Raw genomic sequence first — 17,429 nt, 5'->3', positions numbered from 1 at the left:
AAGAAGAGCTCCCTCTGTGTAAACTCAAAAGCTTGTCTCTCTCACCAACAGGAGCTGATTCAATGAATTAAGATATTACCTCTCCCACCTTGTGTTCTAAATTTCAGCTGACACGTCAATGAAAGACGGACAAGAAGTGTTTGAAAACACACTGTGGTACAGACAGCTAGAGTCAGTACCTTACATAGCTTTCCTCCTTCTCCCCAGAATCAATCGCTCTCTAGCACCAATCTCCTTTAGTCAAATCTCTTAGACGAAGAAGCTATTTGTATATAATTCTGTCTGTCAGGGAGAACATCAAGCCAAATTCAGAGCTTGCATAAGGAGCACAGCCAAATCAATGGAAGTTACACAAGGGCTGGATTTGATTTGAGCTGTGGCCTTGAAACTGAGGAGACAGGTCCCATCCCATCCAGGCCCAGCGCTTCAGCATGTGAGCAAGAGGTGGGGTTATTTGGGGTGGGTGTCGGAGACAACCAATGAGAGAAATAGGAGAGCATGACTAGAATGTTATGGTTTTCATAACAGTGGTTCCCACCAGTAGGAATGTGGTGGGGTGGAGTTTGCCGATAAAGCACAGAAATAAATGCTGAGTTGGGAGAGTGTATGGTGTACACAGCTTGGAGGGAGGAACATCATAGCCAGCAAGGGAGAAGGACAGTAGGACTTAGACTTCAAAACGTAAGTGTCTTGTCCAATTTGTCATCCACTTTCTAACAGCCGGTGCCTGTGGAACGGCACGCCCAGGCTGCTCTCCTTTGCAGCTGTCACTGTAAGAAACCCTCTGTGACGGGCCCCAGTGGTTTTCTGCCCTCCCTGGCCCCGCAGTGAGTGTTATGAGAGAACAGCCAGCCCATGAGAGAGAGCAGCAGGATGGAGCATGTAGATTGGACAGATTTGCCTTAAAGCTGGGGAAGAAGTGGAATCCCACAGGGGAAGAAAAAAGTTCCTAATCTCAGGTCTCATGGACGAAGTGAAAGTGATATAAATCAGTAACAGAGGGAAACTCAGCTAAACTTTGATCTACTTACTGTAGATCTGTCTGTAATGCTGGAACTAATAATGCATGCTGGCGCTATTGTGCCTATTTGGAGAACTATCTATAAATGGCAGGGGTATTGTTCAATGTTGGAGCATATTCTTTTCTCCTGTAGCCCAGTGTATCATTATGCTTGGTGCTCTGTTCATTGCATTTCATAAGCAATATTTACTGTAACTAGCTCACAAAGATGTCACTTACATTCAGGAATTAACAGCATTGGACAGAAAGTTACAGACAGTGTGATGAGTTGCTTTTGGGGGGGGGGGAGTGGGGGAAGGGGGGGTGTAAGCCAATGCTAGGGGGAGACACATTTTCTACTCCAGTGGCCAAGAGACAAGGGTGCATGAGAGAAAATTTCCATAAATAATCAGAAATGACTAAATGCTTTTCATCAAAGAGCAGTGAGAAAAGCAGTGCTGAGTGAAACCTAGGAGAACTTAGGGAGAGATGGCTTGAGATACAGCATCACTGCCATCAAATCAGGAATAGATGGGGGTTAAACCCTCAAATACACTGTCCAGTCTGATCCTGGGCTGATTGTATTTCCTTCTGGCACATACCTTTGGAGTTTGTCACACAGGTTACTAAAGCATAAGAAAAGAGTATAATTTATTGTGCTATAGGGGTATGCGTGTATTACAGTTGAATCTTCTTGACTGGCCCCTTTGATAAGCGGCCTGCCTGTAGGCCTGAGATGATCCCACTGCATCTGTTCGCTGGCAGGGGGTAGATATTGTGCCTGGCGTTCCCTGTAGCTAAGTCACAGGAGTTTACAAATGCATCTTCAGTTTTACTGGCATCTACGTATGATGGCTCTCTGGTTGCCTGTGTGCTACTTCCCTGCTCTGTTGTGACTGCTAATGCAGCTGCTCTTAATTTAGTAGAAGCTTTGAAATGTCTACATTTCCACAGCATCTTTCATCCTGAAGGATCCCAACATGCTTTACAAACTACTAGACAAATTATGTGGACTCACTGCAGCCACCTCTGAGGCGGAACACAGCAGCTGATTAACAGCACAAAGCAGTGCTACACAACAGTTTAGGACAGAAAGTATAAATAAATGCCATCTGGGTTTGAAGCTAGAGTGGAAATTTAGGGAGGGAGAATTAATCAAGAGAGAAATTGACTAGGTCAAAGGGGTTATAACTCCAATTCTTGCAAAAGTGCCCCTGCTCTTTGAGACAGTAAACTGGTCTTATTATATTTGCAAAGTGCCATGTAAAGGATTGTCAAATACGCTGTAAGATACTGTAAGGCACTCTATAAAAGATTTCTAATAAATAACTACTTATGAGTTCTTTGCTGACTAAGAATGGTCCAGCTCCTCAGTACTTTGTCTCATCTGAAATATACAACCAGCAGCACAGTGTATTGGTATGAGCCCCTGAGAATCAGGATGATTGCTTAATTGGCATGTTATTTATCTTAGTCTCCACCAATGTGTTCCTTTTTTGGGGAATCTATCAGAGGACAGGAGCTCTGTAGGATATGGTGCAATGCGGTATTCCCAATGCAAAGCATTTAAATTATGAGCAAGCCTCGTAAAATTCATTGGATCTTTTTTTAAAATGAGTTGTTTTTCTGTGTTCTCAAAAGCTCATGTTTCAGGGCTTCAGATAATCACGAGCAGGGGCCAGGATGGGATTCTCTCCCTCCAAAGTATTCTGGGTTTTTTTGGTCTCCTTCCTCTGAAGTATCAGAGGTGGCCATGGCTGAAGATGGGACGCTGGACAGGAAGGCCAGACTCACTGAGCATTCTCTTTCTCAGGTGCTTGGCTGGCTGGTTCTTGCTCACATGCTCAGGGTCTAATGTGTCCCCATATGTGGGGTGGGGAAGAAATTTGCCCCCACGTGAGATTGGCAGTAATCTGGGTGGGGAGAGGGAAGAGGCTTGCCTTCCCCTGCAGTGTGGGTCACCTACTTGCCAGGATTATCTGGCTGTAGCTCACTTAATTGTCTCTCTACCATTGCTGGGGCCACGGGCATTGGTGCACCTCAGTCTGACCTACTTCTCTGCCTGTGGCTCATAATAGTCCAGTCTCCAATGGGCTGTAACACTTGGCCCAAGAAGGGCTGGTTTGGGTGAGGTGAATAAGAAAAGATAATTGTGGTGGGGTCACAGAGGCATGCATGTGTAGCACCCCCTTCCTCTGTGGATGTGGATCACACATGGGCAGGTTTTGATAGCTGGCAGGAACATCGAGGGGTTGAGAAGGCTGCACCCTCCTTCCTTATATTTCCCTAGCCAAGTCAGCATTTGCCAGCCTGCAGTAGCTGCCTTGATACAATATACCGATGAGCTTGCCTTGTTGGCTGAGTTTGATGGGCTGCTGCAGCTGATGGCCGATCTGAACAGGCAAGAGGCACTGTGCATTGATGTAGTTATTAATCCCAATAAAACAAAGTCCTTGGTCATTACCATTCATCAGCTTCCAGCTCCAGAGTACAACCATTAACCTATCAGGACCAGACATCAAGCAGGTGGCAACTGCCACATATGTGGGTCACATTAGACAGTGTTGGGAATGCTTCAGTGATGTGGCAGCTGCTGTCTTGTTTCACACACTGCAGCAGCCTCCATGGGGCTGTCTTGACAGCAGCAGCTTCAGAGCAAGCATGTTCTATAGAGCCCCACGTATGCCAGCCCAGCCCTGCTTTATGGAAGTGAAATGTGGGCGCAGAGGAAGGCTGAAGAACAGCAGAATGGTGTTTTCGATTCTTGGTGGTTCTGTCACCTGTTGCATATCAAGGGCAGGACAAGATTAGAAATGAGGATTTTCTAAGCTGAACCCAGCAACCACCTCCACCAGCACTGGCTTGGGTTTGGATATTTCTTGGTATAGACGCATTGTTAGCATGGAAGGTCAATTCATCTCAAAGCGTGTTGACCAAGGATGCTGCCACACAGCAGGGGATCACGTGGATGCCAAAAAAACTTTGATGGCACGCTAAGATGGCCAGTGATGCACGTGAACGGAATATACAGCTTGACCACCTTACACATCCAGGTGATGCTCAGTGTGAAAGGGGGCTACATCCCCCTGGGGGTTTGCCATGATGACAAATAACTGAGCTCCTTAATGTCATGGATAGGGAAAGCCATGTGCATAGGGTGGTCCCTGAGGCACCAGTGTCACCAGTTCAGCTGCCCAGTAGTTTCTTCTGGGCTGAAAAGTTTTCAAAGATGGGGACAAAACACAGTGTGGTAAATCAATGAAATAGTCAGATTTTAGGGAAAGTCATCCTTTCTGTGGCCTAAATGGACAGCACCCATCTGTCTGATCCTCCTCCACGCCACTGTAGTGGCACTGCTAAAAGGCTAGAGATTTTGTGTAGGCCTGAGAAAACCACCCCCAGAAGCCTGAGATCCTTGATCCCCTTGCACTGTGGGGGTGCCAATGAAATGTTTTCTGTCTTTCAGCCCAGGAGAGATGATCAAGTCCTTCAAACAGACATTTTTGTCGCTCGAGCTGCAGTCACCCAGGTGGAGCTCAGCAGAGATTGTGGTAAATTCTAGTTGGGGGAAGCTCTCTCTATGAGAAGCTAAGGAGTATTGTCCATACTGGGTAGATCCTTGCAGAAATAAACTTTAGAGCTATCAGCGAAGAAGCTAGGCAAGAAGGAAGTTGCCCTTGAACATCTGCAGCTACGGTATAGTGGCCACGTGTGTCTTTGGCCTTGCCTACACTGGAAAGGGTTCAGTTGTGCTGGCAAACTCTCCAGTGTAAACATAGTTCACATAGGCACAAGACTCCGTGATTTAGTTCCCTGAACGAAGTAAGTTACATTGCAACTGGGTGAGGGTGGGGGGCAAAGTTGTGAAGGTTTGGCAACTAGAGGGTGCCTTGTTAGGGACATGTGACTTGTTGGGAAAAGGGTCTTGGGAGCGTTTGGCATCTGAGATGTCTGCTTGGGGCATTCACCCATAGGGTGATTTGGCAGGACGCTAGCGTTGGTTATGACATTTCAATGATCTGGAAATAAAAGCCCCCTGTTTACTAAGCTGTGTATTGGACACAAGGGCTGTTGTAACTTTGGATCTGTTTCAGGTGCAAGATTATGAGCTGCGTCACTACGAGACAGCCAAATGGGCTAGTACAGTAATTAAAGGAGAGATGCAGAAGGAGGCGCTGCGCCAGGGCTTCTGGAAACTCTTCTACTACATTCAGGGGAAGAATGAGAGAGGTATGAAGTCACCCAGGGTTGGAAGGATCATTGGGAACCCCATGGAGTCAGCCTGCTCACTGTGGGCAGGGCCCACAGGAGACAGCTGGCAACAGCAAAGTTTCAGGGAGCTCTTGGGGATGGGCAGTACAATAGAAATGGCGGAGATGCTTTCCTGGTCTGGTTAAGTTAATGCATTAGTGTGTTTGTCGTCTGCGAAGGGGTATCCTTTGAGCTGCCCTGCACCTGGTGGGGAGGGGATGGGAACCTCAGACTGAGGGAGAGGAGAAGGAAAAGACAGAGCAGACGGGTCTCTGTCCCTCCAAGAGTGCGTGGGATGGGAGCAGGAGCTGCACGGAGGGTGTGGAGATGCTTACCAGGGAAGCATTCACAGGCAGTAAAGAGAAGCACTGATGGGTGAGAGCATCAAGCTGGGCACTCACATATCATGGTGATGGGCAGCAGTATGAATCCCTGAGATTAAATGTGGTGAAAGGCCTTGTGGCAGTAGTCCCTGCTCCAGGGGGGAGGTGATGCTGCAAGAATACTGCTTCCTCTTCCCTGAGTATTGAAGTCCATCTGTGACAGTACCCCTGGTGGCTGCAGGTCCCACAGAAGCATTCACCCTCCACCTCTACTCAGGTCCAGTGTGAGACAGGAGCTTCCTTTTCCTCATTTTTTCCAGCCATGAAGATTGAGATGACTGTGCCAGTGACCTGCCTGGTGAAATCTGGCTGCACAGACTTCAAGGTCTCATTTTTTGTGCCGTTTGAGCATCAAGATTCCCCGCCGCAGCCCACAGATCCAGACGTCTTCATTGAGGAGCGGAAGGGAGAAGCCATCTTTGTCAGGTAGCACCATCCTGCCTCTGTCTTTGGAAAAGGAGACTGTTTAAAGCATGGAGAGGGGTCTAGGGCTGCTGACCGCAGTTTCACCCTTTGCTGTCCAGTACCATGCATGGGAGAAACCCACCAGCAAGCATCTCCCTTCTTTACTGCCTTCATTTGTGAAGCTTGAAAGCTGTCTCTTCCACCTACAGAAGCTAGTCCTATGAACAGCTAGCACCGTGGGTCCAGGCACCTCTCTGCAAAGCATCAGCCAGGGTGCTGTGAATTGCTGAGGCCATATATATATATATATATATATATATATATATAAAAAATGTACATGTCCCTGAGTCATGACACACCCCCCTTCGCTACAGCACAAAACACATCCTGGTTTGGGAGTGTCTGGACCCTGGCTGCTTGTCCAGCCCATTTTAAAGATGGGGCCTTTACATGAAATTCAGCCCCAGCTCTGGTTTCAGATCTGCTTCCAGCATGGAGTCGGAGTTCTGGGATGGCCTACTAGGAGCTAGCTGAACATTTCAGAATCCAGGCCCTCCCCCTTTCTTTGAAGCTTAAGTGTTCGGGTTAAGCTCTAATTCAGGGGTGGCCGAGCCGCTTGCGAGCCGCAGGCAGCTCTTTGCTCCTCTGAATGCAGCTCGCGAGGGCTCTTTGCGTGCGAAGTGTCCGCGGCAAGTAGGAGTGGAGGGGAAAGTGAAATTGACAAGCCACCGCTGAAAATGAGGGATCAGGGTGAATTGTCGGCGGAGGGTAAGGAAAATGTGGCTCTTTGCATTAGCAATAGCTATTTTTTGGCTCTTTGTCTCTGACTGGTTGGCCACCCCTGCTCTAATTGCAAGGTTTGTGTTGTTAAAACTCCCACAAAGCCATTGTTACACAACAGAGCCCCTCTCCCTGCTCTCCTCCCCTAGGGCCTTCGGTGGGTTTGCCTCTCCAGAGAAGTATGCTGAGGAAGCCCAGGCACTGACCACAACCCTAAAGACTGCGGGTCAGTCATTCCATGAGGACTTCTACTACACTGCGGGCTATGACAGTCCCTTTAAGCTTTTCAACAGGCACAATGAAGTGTGGTATTTCAAGAAATAATACAGAGGGGAAGGAGTAGATGAAGAGACCCTACTTGTGCCTTTTGTTGCCATGACTTTGTATATACTGAAGAGAAACTTCACTGGTTGCTAGGCCTATAGATCAGCCTCAGGCTTAAAAACCCATTTCTCAAATTTGTCCTCTTTAGTATATCAAGGACAAAATGCAGAAGGCTGCCCATTCCTCTGTTATTGGACATTTCTAGGAAACAGCTGTGCTCTGAGTATACAATTTGTGGCTAGGTGCTTGAGGTGCTGCAGAAAAAGCCTCCCCAAACCAATGGTAGAAAAATCCTCTCACGGTAGCTGTTGCTCCAGCTGCTATTTTGGAGGGGGGGGGGCGCACACTTGATTCTACCCAAGGCTTGTTTTGTCCTAGCCTCAAATAGGGGACACCCATTTTTTTTTTTTTTTTTAAAAGAGTGGATGAGAAGGCTTAGGAGGGGGAACTGTCTGACAGTTGTTAAATACTGTTCATTTTCAGAGCAATGACCACCTCAGGAGGTAATGAAGGAAATAATTTACACTTTTAATAACAGGTGCATCTTATTTACTCTTACATAAGAGCATGGTATTAACCATTTTAGATGAGTTACTGAGATAGTGTAGGTACCAAATCTTTTCCTTACACTAGCATCTTAATATACCTTCTTCCCCTCCCCCCCCCCCTTTGTAGCTGGTGTGTATCAACTGCTGTACTTATCTACTTTGAAAGTAGGATAGCATTTGTAAAATTTGACATCCTAGCCTGTGGGCTTTAGGAGCAAAAGCAACGATGCTGCCTCAGTCCATCCTTTAAACTCCCTTGCAAGCATATTAAAGATCCATGGTGGATAAAAGACTCCTTCTGGTGTAGGATTGATTCTGGTCCCCTCTCTCGCTATAGCGAAGCACCACAAAAGCAAAGGCACGGTCTGTGGTCCAAATATGGACATCAGAATGCATTCCTCCCCCCCGGAACGTAGTGGAAAGGATTTATTAAGAGATCCAATGAGAGTTCCGTGGCACTTTAAAGAGTAACAAATTTAATTTTAGCAGGCATAAGCTTTGTCAGATGCAGAGGTAGAAATGAGAAACACAGGATCATCACATAAATATACAAGTGTATAGAGAACAATGGGGGAAGTGGATGAAAGCTGAGTACGTGAGGTCTAATGACAGTCATTGAGTGGGAAGTGAGAATGGGTGAGCAAAGCAATTTACCTCATGTAATGAGAGCTATTCCAAATCTCTGTTTAAACCCAGCTTATAGAATCAGAGTTGGAAGGGACCTCAGGTCATCTAGTCCAACCCCCTGCTCAGAGCAGGACTAACCTCAGCTATATCATCCCAGCCAGGGCTTTGTCAAGCCTCAGCTTAACCTCTAAAGATAGAGATTCCACCACCTCCCTAGGTAACCCATTCCAGTGCTTCACCACCCTCCTAGTGAAAAACTTTTTCCTAATGTCCAACCTAGACCTCCTCAACTGCAACTTGAGACCGTTGCTCCTTGTTCTGTCATCTCCCACCACAGAGAACAGCCTAGCCCCATCCTCCCTGGAACCCCCTTTCAGGTAGTTAAAGGCTGCTATCAAATCCCCCCCTCATTCTTCTGAAGTTTGCAGATCATTTCTAACTCAGCAGTTTCTGTTTGAAGTCTGTTTTTGGAGGGTTTTTTTTTTTTTTTTTTTATATAAATTACAGCAACTTTCAGGTCAGTGTCAGCGTGCCCTGGGAGATTAAAGTGTTCTCCCACTGGTTTATGGATGTTATTTTTTATATCTGATTTGTGTCCATTTATCCTTTTGGTAGTAATAGTCCAGTTTGGCCAATGTACATGGCAGAGGGGCATTGCTGGCAGACGATGGCACATAACATTAGTGGATGTACAGGTGAAGGAGCCCCTTATGGTGTGATTGATGTGGTTAGGACCAGTGATGTCACTAGAGGTGGTGTGTGAGCAGAGCTGACAATGGGGATTGTTACAGGGATAGGTTCCTGGGTTGGATTTTTTGTAGGGTGTATGGTTGCTGGTGAGTATTTGCTTCAGGTTGGGGGGCTGTCTGTAAGCCAGGATGGATCTGTCACCCACTGCCCGAACAAGAGTCGGATTAAGAGATCCATCATTCTGATCAAGTGACTCCCATCATTATGGCTATGCACCACTGAGTTACAAATGTGTTAGCTTAACAATGAAACCACACTTTTTCTGAAAGAGCAGCTTACAGCAGAAAAGGCGGTTTTTGAACCAGCTGTGGCCTTGCCTTAGCACTGCACCTACGTACTCTTGTGACAATGCTTTTCTAGCCATGGAAAAAGACTGCCTGTCCAGTGCTCACTCTTCCCCTCCCTACTCCAATTAAAAAACAGGAAGCTATTTTTATGTAGCAGGTTTTTTTAATGGGCTAGCAGAAAACTTTTGCTTCTTCACTATCACTCCAGGGAGGGGAGGGAATCTTCTGCCAGTCCTGGAACTCCTCCCACTGCAAGGAGACAAAAAAAACCTGTTATAGGGTAAGGCATTTAACTAGGAAGCACAAGATATTTCTGGATAGGAACAGATCAGACCTTAGATTTTCCATCACTCATCAGAGAGAGAGTTCAAGCTAAGGTTTCAATCATCATCTAGCCACTCCAGCAAAAAGGATCAAAGGGTTTAAACAGTGCCAGTAAAATGATACCCACCTTTCACATTCTTCAACTGTCCATTCAGATCAATCTTGCTCCCTTCAGAGGGAAGAAGAGACTAAAATTCAGAGTTCTCCATCAGTAGTACAACCTCAAAGAGTGGAAGAGAAATGGTTTATCACACTAACTCATTTGGCAGAATCAAGTATCAGTGGTTACAAGTGCGCCCAGCAGCATTTTGAACCTGCATTGTAAAAATGCAAGTCTACCAGTGTCACAACCTTTTCTGCTAAGCTTCAGACAAGTCCGAGTTTTTGCTTAAGACCCAAAAAGTGTTTTAAAGAACACTTTAGGAACAAGATTCTAGACTATAATTCAGATGCAGCCCAGTGCTCTTACAAACCCACGTAAGCTAACAATGGATACACAAAACCCAGGCTTTACCTGCTAGCAGATCTGTACAACTGGCTCTTAGTTTTCCAAAGGAACTTCCCTGAGCAAAGCCCCATGTATTTTATATCATGTCAGTGTTTGACTGAACCCTCCAGGGCAGCAGTCTCAACATCAGGGCATGCCCTTCTTGGGGTTCTCCTTACATACACCCCATAGAGGTTATGAGGCCAAGCCAGGTCCACCATTGCCCCATGGTGTAGAATTCTGCCCTCGACAATCCATGGGCAAGTTCTTTGAAGGGAATTAATTAGGCTTCAGTTGCACTACTAATTACCTCCAAGGAGCAGGTAATGTTGGAGTAAAGTGCTTTAAGTAGTCACTTTTAAACAACAGCCATCCTTTAATGTCAGGATTCAGTTGTAGCCAGATACATCAGATAGGAGCGAAAGACAAGCTGTGTTCATCACTTATGTATTCTGCTGAACTATGTTATCATCATTGTATCGGCTTGAATAGCCCTGTCACCCACTGGGCTGTTTCACTTCAGGCTATCATCCCTTTATTGTTACCTCTCTCAGAAAGTGGGAGCAGGAAGTTCGTGACTCCTTTTAGATGTGCTGACTTTAAGGCAGCTAGTTAAGTTAAGACCTTGATTCAGTGATGTTCTACCTTAGGGAACTATAATGGGCTTCCAACTTTATCTGACTGCAGTGATCAGACTATTACAGTTACCAGTGGAAGGGGCCCAATCCTGCTCCCAATAGCTTTAATGGAAGAAAATTAGACCCCATACTGTTGTTCTAAGGGGTAATCATGGGAGTCAAGCTGTTTTCTACTAAAGAAAAAGGACCAAGTGAACATTTCTGTTGGCCTGAGTCAGAAGAATTCTCCTGCCACCCCCAATTGCAGAACAGGAACTGTAGGACTAACACAAGGAAGTGTGTCACAGGAGCTAGCAGATATGGCCAAATATATATAAAGCAGATCTGTCAAGGCACCAGTCGCTCCTGATTGAACTGCACTAGAATCACACAGCCCCACGAAGGGATTCCAAAAAAAGCCTGAAAGGAGTCACCTTGATCTTCTTTAAAGTAAGCTTTGCATAATCTGCTTTATTCTTACCTTTGAGGCAGACAGAGATGCTTGCATCACAGAATGTTTGACCACTTTTACTCTGTAACATAATAATTACATTTTTTACAAACAAATTCTGGTTGGCAGAATCTGCTTCTTAGTACACAGACAGCTTGAAGTTCTGTACTGTTTCAGCATAAAAGTCCTCCTCATTCTCTTTCAGAGAGATTCCCATTGTTTACAACAAAATCATCATTAACAGTACACAGTTACAGGAAGTCAGCATTTCACCAACATGCTTTATACTCAGCCATGGAACAATTCTTGGGGCTCAACAATATCACGCTCAGTATACCAACAGCTGAAAGTCACACTGCAGCACACAATCCTAATGTCATTAAGTCAGCTAACAAATATTAGTCAAACCATACAGCTGAGATGGAGAACACACTGGGTTGGGTGTGACTTATTCTGGGATGTCTCTGCTTTTTAGAATTGGTGCTATGAGGAACTAGCCATAACATTGGTCAGTTGTAAGAGTGGATGTTTCATAAACACTAAAGTGGAAGAGGAAGCTCTACTTAGAATATCATTTTCATAATTATGTAAGTGTCAAATGCAGCTGCCAACTTACCATATCAAGTCATGTCTGGCAATTCTATTCTCACGACTAAAAAAGAACACACAAATGAAGTGAGTGTCACATCTTTATCATCATGTTACAGACATCCACAAGCAGCAACGCCTCAGTGCTAGATTCTCAGAAACCTCTTCTGATCACTACTCTTATTATCTAAGTTATCCCAGGCTTTGGGTCTATGCAAAGAGTTGTGTGGGTTTATAAGGTAACTGCCCGGAGCTCACTCTGCAAAAGCAGAGCAGCTCAAAATGGCTGCAAACACTTTATTAAATGCAATTATCTAGCATAGACACTAGTGCCGGCTTCCAGTCAGGCAGGGGTAGTCTGTTTGTCAAGGTCCACATTTTTCAGTCAAGGTACAGACTCCAGAGAAAAATAGTAAAAAACACACCCAACAATGATACTAAGTAAATAAAAAGATTTTGGGGTCCATTCAAAAGCATCTGGTGGTCCAGATTTGGCCCATGGTCCACCTATTGACTACCAAAGAAAAGACACTCAAGTTCAAGTGAAGCATTACCTTATTGAAGGTATCCTTTTTCCAGGAACATGCCCCAGGCTCTGAAAGAGAGTTCAAATATTAAGCGCCATTCTTTGCCCCACCTGCAGACATTCCACTAGTTTCAAAGCCTCAGTGTGAAGTTTTCAGAAACCCATTCTGTCCACTACTCTTATAAATCTAAGTCATCACAGGCTTTGATTCTAGCTTCAAGCCAGACTTCACTGTTTGCTCAGTTTGCAAAGGAAAGCGAGAGGGAAGGGAACCTAGACCGTACAGTTTCAGGGGAGGTATCTTAGATATGCAGTTGGTAGGTTTTTAATCTGTATTCCAAGCTGGCTTCATTAGTCTGGTTTCACAGACTGAATCCTCCCTTTGACTAAACATGTTTTCAGTACTGGAGGAATATCCCTCCATGAATCAGAGATGCCAATATCAATGTTGGTGAATCTGCACCTATATCTTGACCCCTGCAGAAAAGGAGTTAAAACTGCACAACAAAACAGTAATGTCATATCATCCCTGCAAGTGGGACTCCAATGGGCAAACATTCATTCCATCTAAGTGCAACATGAAAAAATACTGCACATCAAGGCCGGGCATCATGATTCTGCACCTTGAGTGACCCCAAGTGCTCTAGTAGGAATTTAAGAAAAGCTTTTTGAAAGAGTAACTCCCATGTTGCTTCTATGGGATCAGTGTGTTAAAACAGGTGCAGGAGGCATATTCAAAAAGGAAGGACGTTTAGGAGCATCTCAAGATGGCTAAGTCCCACCTTACGAGACTACTAACCTTTTTGAGAGTGCTCTGTGCTGGCCCACCTCTGCTCTCATTTAAGTTAACAGGAGTTTTCCCACTGACTTCTATGGGAACAATGCTGGGCCAAAACCGTTTTTAAAGCCCCAGGGGCTTGCATCTTCCTTGCTTAGAGGTGCACCTACCACACATCTCCTCATGCTTGAAAATAAGTAGTTGTGAATCAGACATGTACTGTTGTCAAACAGTTTCTAGGACCACAGTTAAAAACTACAGTATTTAAGTGATGCTCCTGAGCCTCATACAGCACAACAATGAAAGGTTAGTTCCAACAAACAATGCAGTTACTTTTATGTGATTAAAACCCAGCTGGTTTTGCTGCATATAACCTGAAAAGGAACAGAGTAAGGTACAAACCTCTCACTTGAAATGCTGTCCTGGTCATGTCATCTTCTAATAATGCTTAATGGGGAGGAAAAAAAGTTGTTTAAAGTGTACTATAAAATCAGTTGGTCATGCAAACTAGCTAGACATCCCTGACTATAGATTTCCTTTTGATCTACAGGGTGGAAGATGAGCAGAAGTGACTAAGTGAAGCATGCATTAGCTTCTTAAAAGCTTGTTAATCATTTAAGGGGATGAACAGATCATTCCTTGGCCCATCCTAAGCACTAGAGGTTTCAGACCCTTTCAGAGAGATGTTCATCCACATATAAGTGTCTAAAATAGGTAACCTTTAGAGCAAAAAGGACAAGTCAAAATATTCTAATAGTTGAGAAGCTCCATGTATGCAGTGCATTTTAAAAATCCCTTGCACGCCAAGCTTCAGTGGGCCAGTCTGTTTCAAAGATACATTCTTCCTGCTCTGAAGTTAGAAAAGGGAAAGGCAGTGTAACCTCAGAGTAAATGGAACGGAAAGTAGCAATATCACGGACATTCATTTGGCAGAATCTAATTTCATCACTGGTTACAACAATGCTCCTACCAGCTGCAAGTTAACAAAACTGTTTGGTCCAGACAAACAAAATACATTCTTACCCATTTGTTCTAACCAGGGCCAGGACCTAACAAGCAGAGAAGTGATTGTTAGTTTCCTTTTACTCATGGAGAGCTATGCAGAATTGCTTCCTATTGGATAAAGTAAAATAGCGTGTGTCTTAACTTCTGTATTACTTTATTTACAGGGTCTTTCAGTAATGAAGTAGTCCACATACTGATTTCAGGTCAGACATTTGTCAACATCATTATAAACCCTGTAGGAGACAACAGCTAGATGGATTTGCCTACAACATTCCACGGTTCCCTAGAACACAAATCTCCAAAATCCACAGTAGCTGTTTATCCACAGGTCTCAAAACAAAGCATTGTGTCTCTGGTGAAGCACTGCCTTAGATTAACCTTGAGTGAGCCCTGCAGGCTAGCAGTACATGAAATCTTGTAACAGAAGAGGTAAAGGATAAGTCAGGAAATCCCAGAGGAACCCTGCACTAAGAACTTCAGTATGATATCTACCATATTGCAAGAGAACTCTTAGATGCCAGCAGCTGGTCCCCAGACTGTATCAGGGAACCAAACTATCACAGCTTTTTGGTACACTGTACACACTGTCAATAGCCAAGTTAATATCAAAGCAAAAGCTAGCACTGACTAATGACTCACCATTGCTAATAGCAGCACTCTGTACATCCAAGTCACCCCAGTCCTGGAATGAAGCAGAGTGTCAGGACAACTCAGAGCACCAACCATGAAACAGGAAAATCCAAGCCAGATGCCTGAAATCAGATAGAGCTAATTACAGAACTCCATGATTGAGTCAGTCTGTCTATTTGCATCTCATCATACAGGCTGCTTGAAATGAACAGGCCCCAGTGGGCAATGATGTTCTTAACAGAAATCTGTGTAGTGGGGAGAGGGCAGCAGGCACAGACATCATGGTGGAGCAGCACATATGCGTCAGTGTGAGCTGTGTGAGAAGACAGTTTGTGTTCGATTCATTGGATAACTTGTTAGTGTTGGGCCCTTTGTCAGCTCTCCCCCATCCTTTTACTATTTAAGGATGTGATGTGCAATCAGCAACTGGCATTAATTTTTCTTGATGCTTTAGTAACAGATTCTCAGTTAGCCACCTGATTACAGCTAGGACTTCATTATTTTAGAAGCATACTCTAGACCCACCTCTAGATACTCTAGGATTCCCATTTTAAAATATAGTACTTACATGATACCCACACACCATTTAGAAGCCTGCAAGAGAAAGCTGGGATTAGCTGGGGCCTGCAATAAGCTTTTAGAGGATTTAATTCTTATTCAAGAACTGTATCAGTGCTTAGTCAATTTTATCCTCATTAGGATCAGAGACCTGATTCAACATCATCTACAGGAGATACAGACAGCCTGCTTTCCATTACACACAACACGCTCCTCTCTAACCTAGGAGTTGGGCACTTCACTTTCATCCAGGAAACCTGCACTACTCCCACTAGACCCTCAAGGAGTTATTAATTTTACTCCCTCCTTCCTGGGTATGTTTCATCACTAATGAGTTAACTCAGGTGATCAGCACTTGGGTCTGAGCACCCAGGTTGGCTTAGCCTAAGTGTGAGCAGCCAGACTACAAAGCCTATTTGAATTAGTGGTTCACACTGGTCTGCACCCACTTATGGCTCTGATTCTTTCAATGAGCTGTGGGAGAACTTGTCTGTCCCGAGCACATGGGGTAGAAGTTGGCCAGGGCTCCCTCTGGAACAACCCTGACTAACTTAACACAGCTTCTTGCATCTGCCAGAGTATGCTGAAGTCTCTCTACAATTCTTGTCTTTGCTAGCGCTGCCTTCTTTGTTCAAGTCTTAGGTACATATAGATTAGACCAACTCTACATGCTACATTTCTTGTTTGTTCTGTATTTTTTCCTTCCTGTTTTCACTACTTCTTATTACAGATCACCATTTCCTGTCCAATCTGTCTTCCATTTCCTATTCCCTCTTTTTTTTTTAAAGCCAAAATACCCATCATTGGTATCATTAGTTAGGGTTTTTCAAGTCCAAAAACTAAGTTTGAAAGTTCTACGGTTTCCTACTGCCAACATTCAAACTTAATAGGACAGAAGAGTAAAGCGGATTCAACAGACACCTGCAGGACAGTCTGGAATAGATAGCATTTACACTAGAAGAGGTGTGCTTCAAAGAATTACCTTCTGTTTGAAGTGGCCTGTGCTCCGCTCTCCCTGCAAACAATATGTAACTGAGTTACAGTTGGAATTTTTTCTCCACGCATCAGGTAGGTGGTCATCCAAAGCCAATCTGTTTAACACTGCCTGAAAAGGAGAGAGACTTACGGCATCTGTATTATTTGCCTTACTGAAGCACCAAGGAGCCCCAGTCAAGGACCAGGACCCTTTTGTGCTAGGCACTGTATAGACAGAACAAAGTCCCTGACCCAAAGAGCTAACAATGCAAGTACAGCATCAGAGAAGAGATCAGACTGATGGAGAGAGATGGGGGAGGGGAGAAGCAAGTACAAGAAAACGCAATGTAGTCAGCATGCTAGAAATTTAGGCTTCATCTACAATTAAAAACGGAGGTCAACCCAACTACATTGCTCAGGGCTGTGAAAAACTAAGACCTAACCCCCAGCATACATGCAGCTCAATTTGACAAATCTACATGGACAGAAGGAATTTTTCTATCAGCGTAGGAAAGAAATGTCTACATTAGTACTACAATGGCACAGCTACAGTGTAGACATACGTAAGTGTCATCTCTAAATACATAGATGGAATTGTAGTGTTACTATGTTAACTGTTTTAGTTTAATGGGCAAAACAGACTGGAGAGTCTGCTTTCTATAGTATTTCCTGTATAGTTACTGCACACCCATTGACTTGGGAAAGTATATTAAACCAAGCAATTGAGATCTAATGTGTTTTAGGGCACTCAATATCCAAGCACAAAAATAAGATCTGCACCAAGTGATCCCTAATACAGTCTGTGCTTCACCTTTCCTAGGTTCATTTGTGGACATGACACGATAGCCAGATACATCAGATAGGAGCGAAAGACAAAGCTGATGTTCGTCATTGTGTAGTCTGCTGAACTATGTTATCATCATTGTATCGGCTTTCGTGAAACTGGTTCTAAGATATTTTTCTAATATGGAGTTTAGTTTAGTGCAGCAGTTCACAAACATTTTCCCTGCATGACCCCATTTTCAGATGTGTTTTCCACTACACCAGACAGCATGCAAGTTGCCGTTTCAAAATGGCCTCTGCACAGCATGACCTCATGCACTGCACATGCAAGGTCACGCCACAAGGAGAGTGG

At 44.5% G+C, this 17,429-nt stretch overlaps 1 protein-coding gene and 7 non-coding genes across 8 annotated transcripts; 1 reads left to right on the top strand and 7 right to left on the bottom strand.

The window, feature by feature from the left end:
- Positions 1–597: 597 nt before the first annotated feature.
- On the top strand, positions 598–8,471 carry LOC137143003 (heme-binding protein 2-like). Its single transcript, XM_067532593.1, has 5 exons — positions 598–681; positions 4,467–4,551; positions 5,095–5,230; positions 5,895–6,060; positions 6,969–8,471. The coding sequence occupies exons 2-5, from the start codon at positions 4,477–4,479 to the stop codon at positions 7,141–7,143; spliced, it is 552 nt and encodes a 183-aa protein (XP_067388694.1). The 5' UTR covers positions 598–681; positions 4,467–4,476; the 3' UTR covers positions 7,144–8,471.
- A 2,095-nt stretch (positions 8,472–10,566) lies between these two features.
- On the bottom strand, positions 10,567–10,649 carry LOC137143010 (small nucleolar RNA snR60/Z15/Z230/Z193/J17). The gene has a single exon (XR_010917073.1). It is a non-coding gene; the product is annotated as a small nucleolar RNA snR60/Z15/Z230/Z193/J17 (small nucleolar RNA).
- Positions 10,650–11,400: 751 nt separating this feature from the next.
- On the bottom strand, positions 11,401–11,480 carry LOC137143016 (small nucleolar RNA SNORD79). Its single transcript, XR_010917080.1, has one exon. It is a non-coding gene; the product is annotated as a small nucleolar RNA SNORD79 (small nucleolar RNA).
- A 1,003-nt stretch (positions 11,481–12,483) lies between these two features.
- LOC137143015 (small nucleolar RNA SNORD75) lies at positions 12,484–12,552 on the bottom strand. The gene has a single exon (XR_010917079.1). It is a non-coding gene; the product is annotated as a small nucleolar RNA SNORD75 (small nucleolar RNA).
- Positions 12,553–14,004: 1,452 nt separating this feature from the next.
- LOC137143017 (small nucleolar RNA SNORD47) lies at positions 14,005–14,080 on the bottom strand. Its single transcript, XR_010917081.1, has one exon. It is a non-coding gene; the product is annotated as a small nucleolar RNA SNORD47 (small nucleolar RNA).
- A 217-nt stretch (positions 14,081–14,297) lies between these two features.
- On the bottom strand, positions 14,298–14,361 carry LOC137143013 (small nucleolar RNA SNORD78). The gene has a single exon (XR_010917076.1). It is a non-coding gene; the product is annotated as a small nucleolar RNA SNORD78 (small nucleolar RNA).
- Positions 14,362–14,887: 526 nt separating this feature from the next.
- LOC137143019 (small nucleolar RNA SNORD44) lies at positions 14,888–14,956 on the bottom strand. The gene has a single exon (XR_010917083.1). It is a non-coding gene; the product is annotated as a small nucleolar RNA SNORD44 (small nucleolar RNA).
- Positions 14,957–17,141: 2,185 nt separating this feature from the next.
- LOC137143011 (small nucleolar RNA snR60/Z15/Z230/Z193/J17) lies at positions 17,142–17,225 on the bottom strand. Its single transcript, XR_010917074.1, has one exon. It is a non-coding gene; the product is annotated as a small nucleolar RNA snR60/Z15/Z230/Z193/J17 (small nucleolar RNA).
- Positions 17,226–17,429: the final 204 nt, after the last annotated feature.

Source organism: Emydura macquarii, unplaced genomic scaffold (genome assembly GCF_026122565.2).
Source record: "Emydura macquarii macquarii isolate MOO-44397 ecotype Brisbane River unplaced genomic scaffold, CSIRO-AGI_Emac_v2 contig_3287, whole genome shotgun sequence".
In the NCBI taxonomy this organism is placed as follows: domain Eukaryota; kingdom Metazoa; phylum Chordata; order Testudines; family Chelidae; genus Emydura; species Emydura macquarii.
This window is presented reverse-complemented; position numbering and strand designations above follow the sequence as displayed.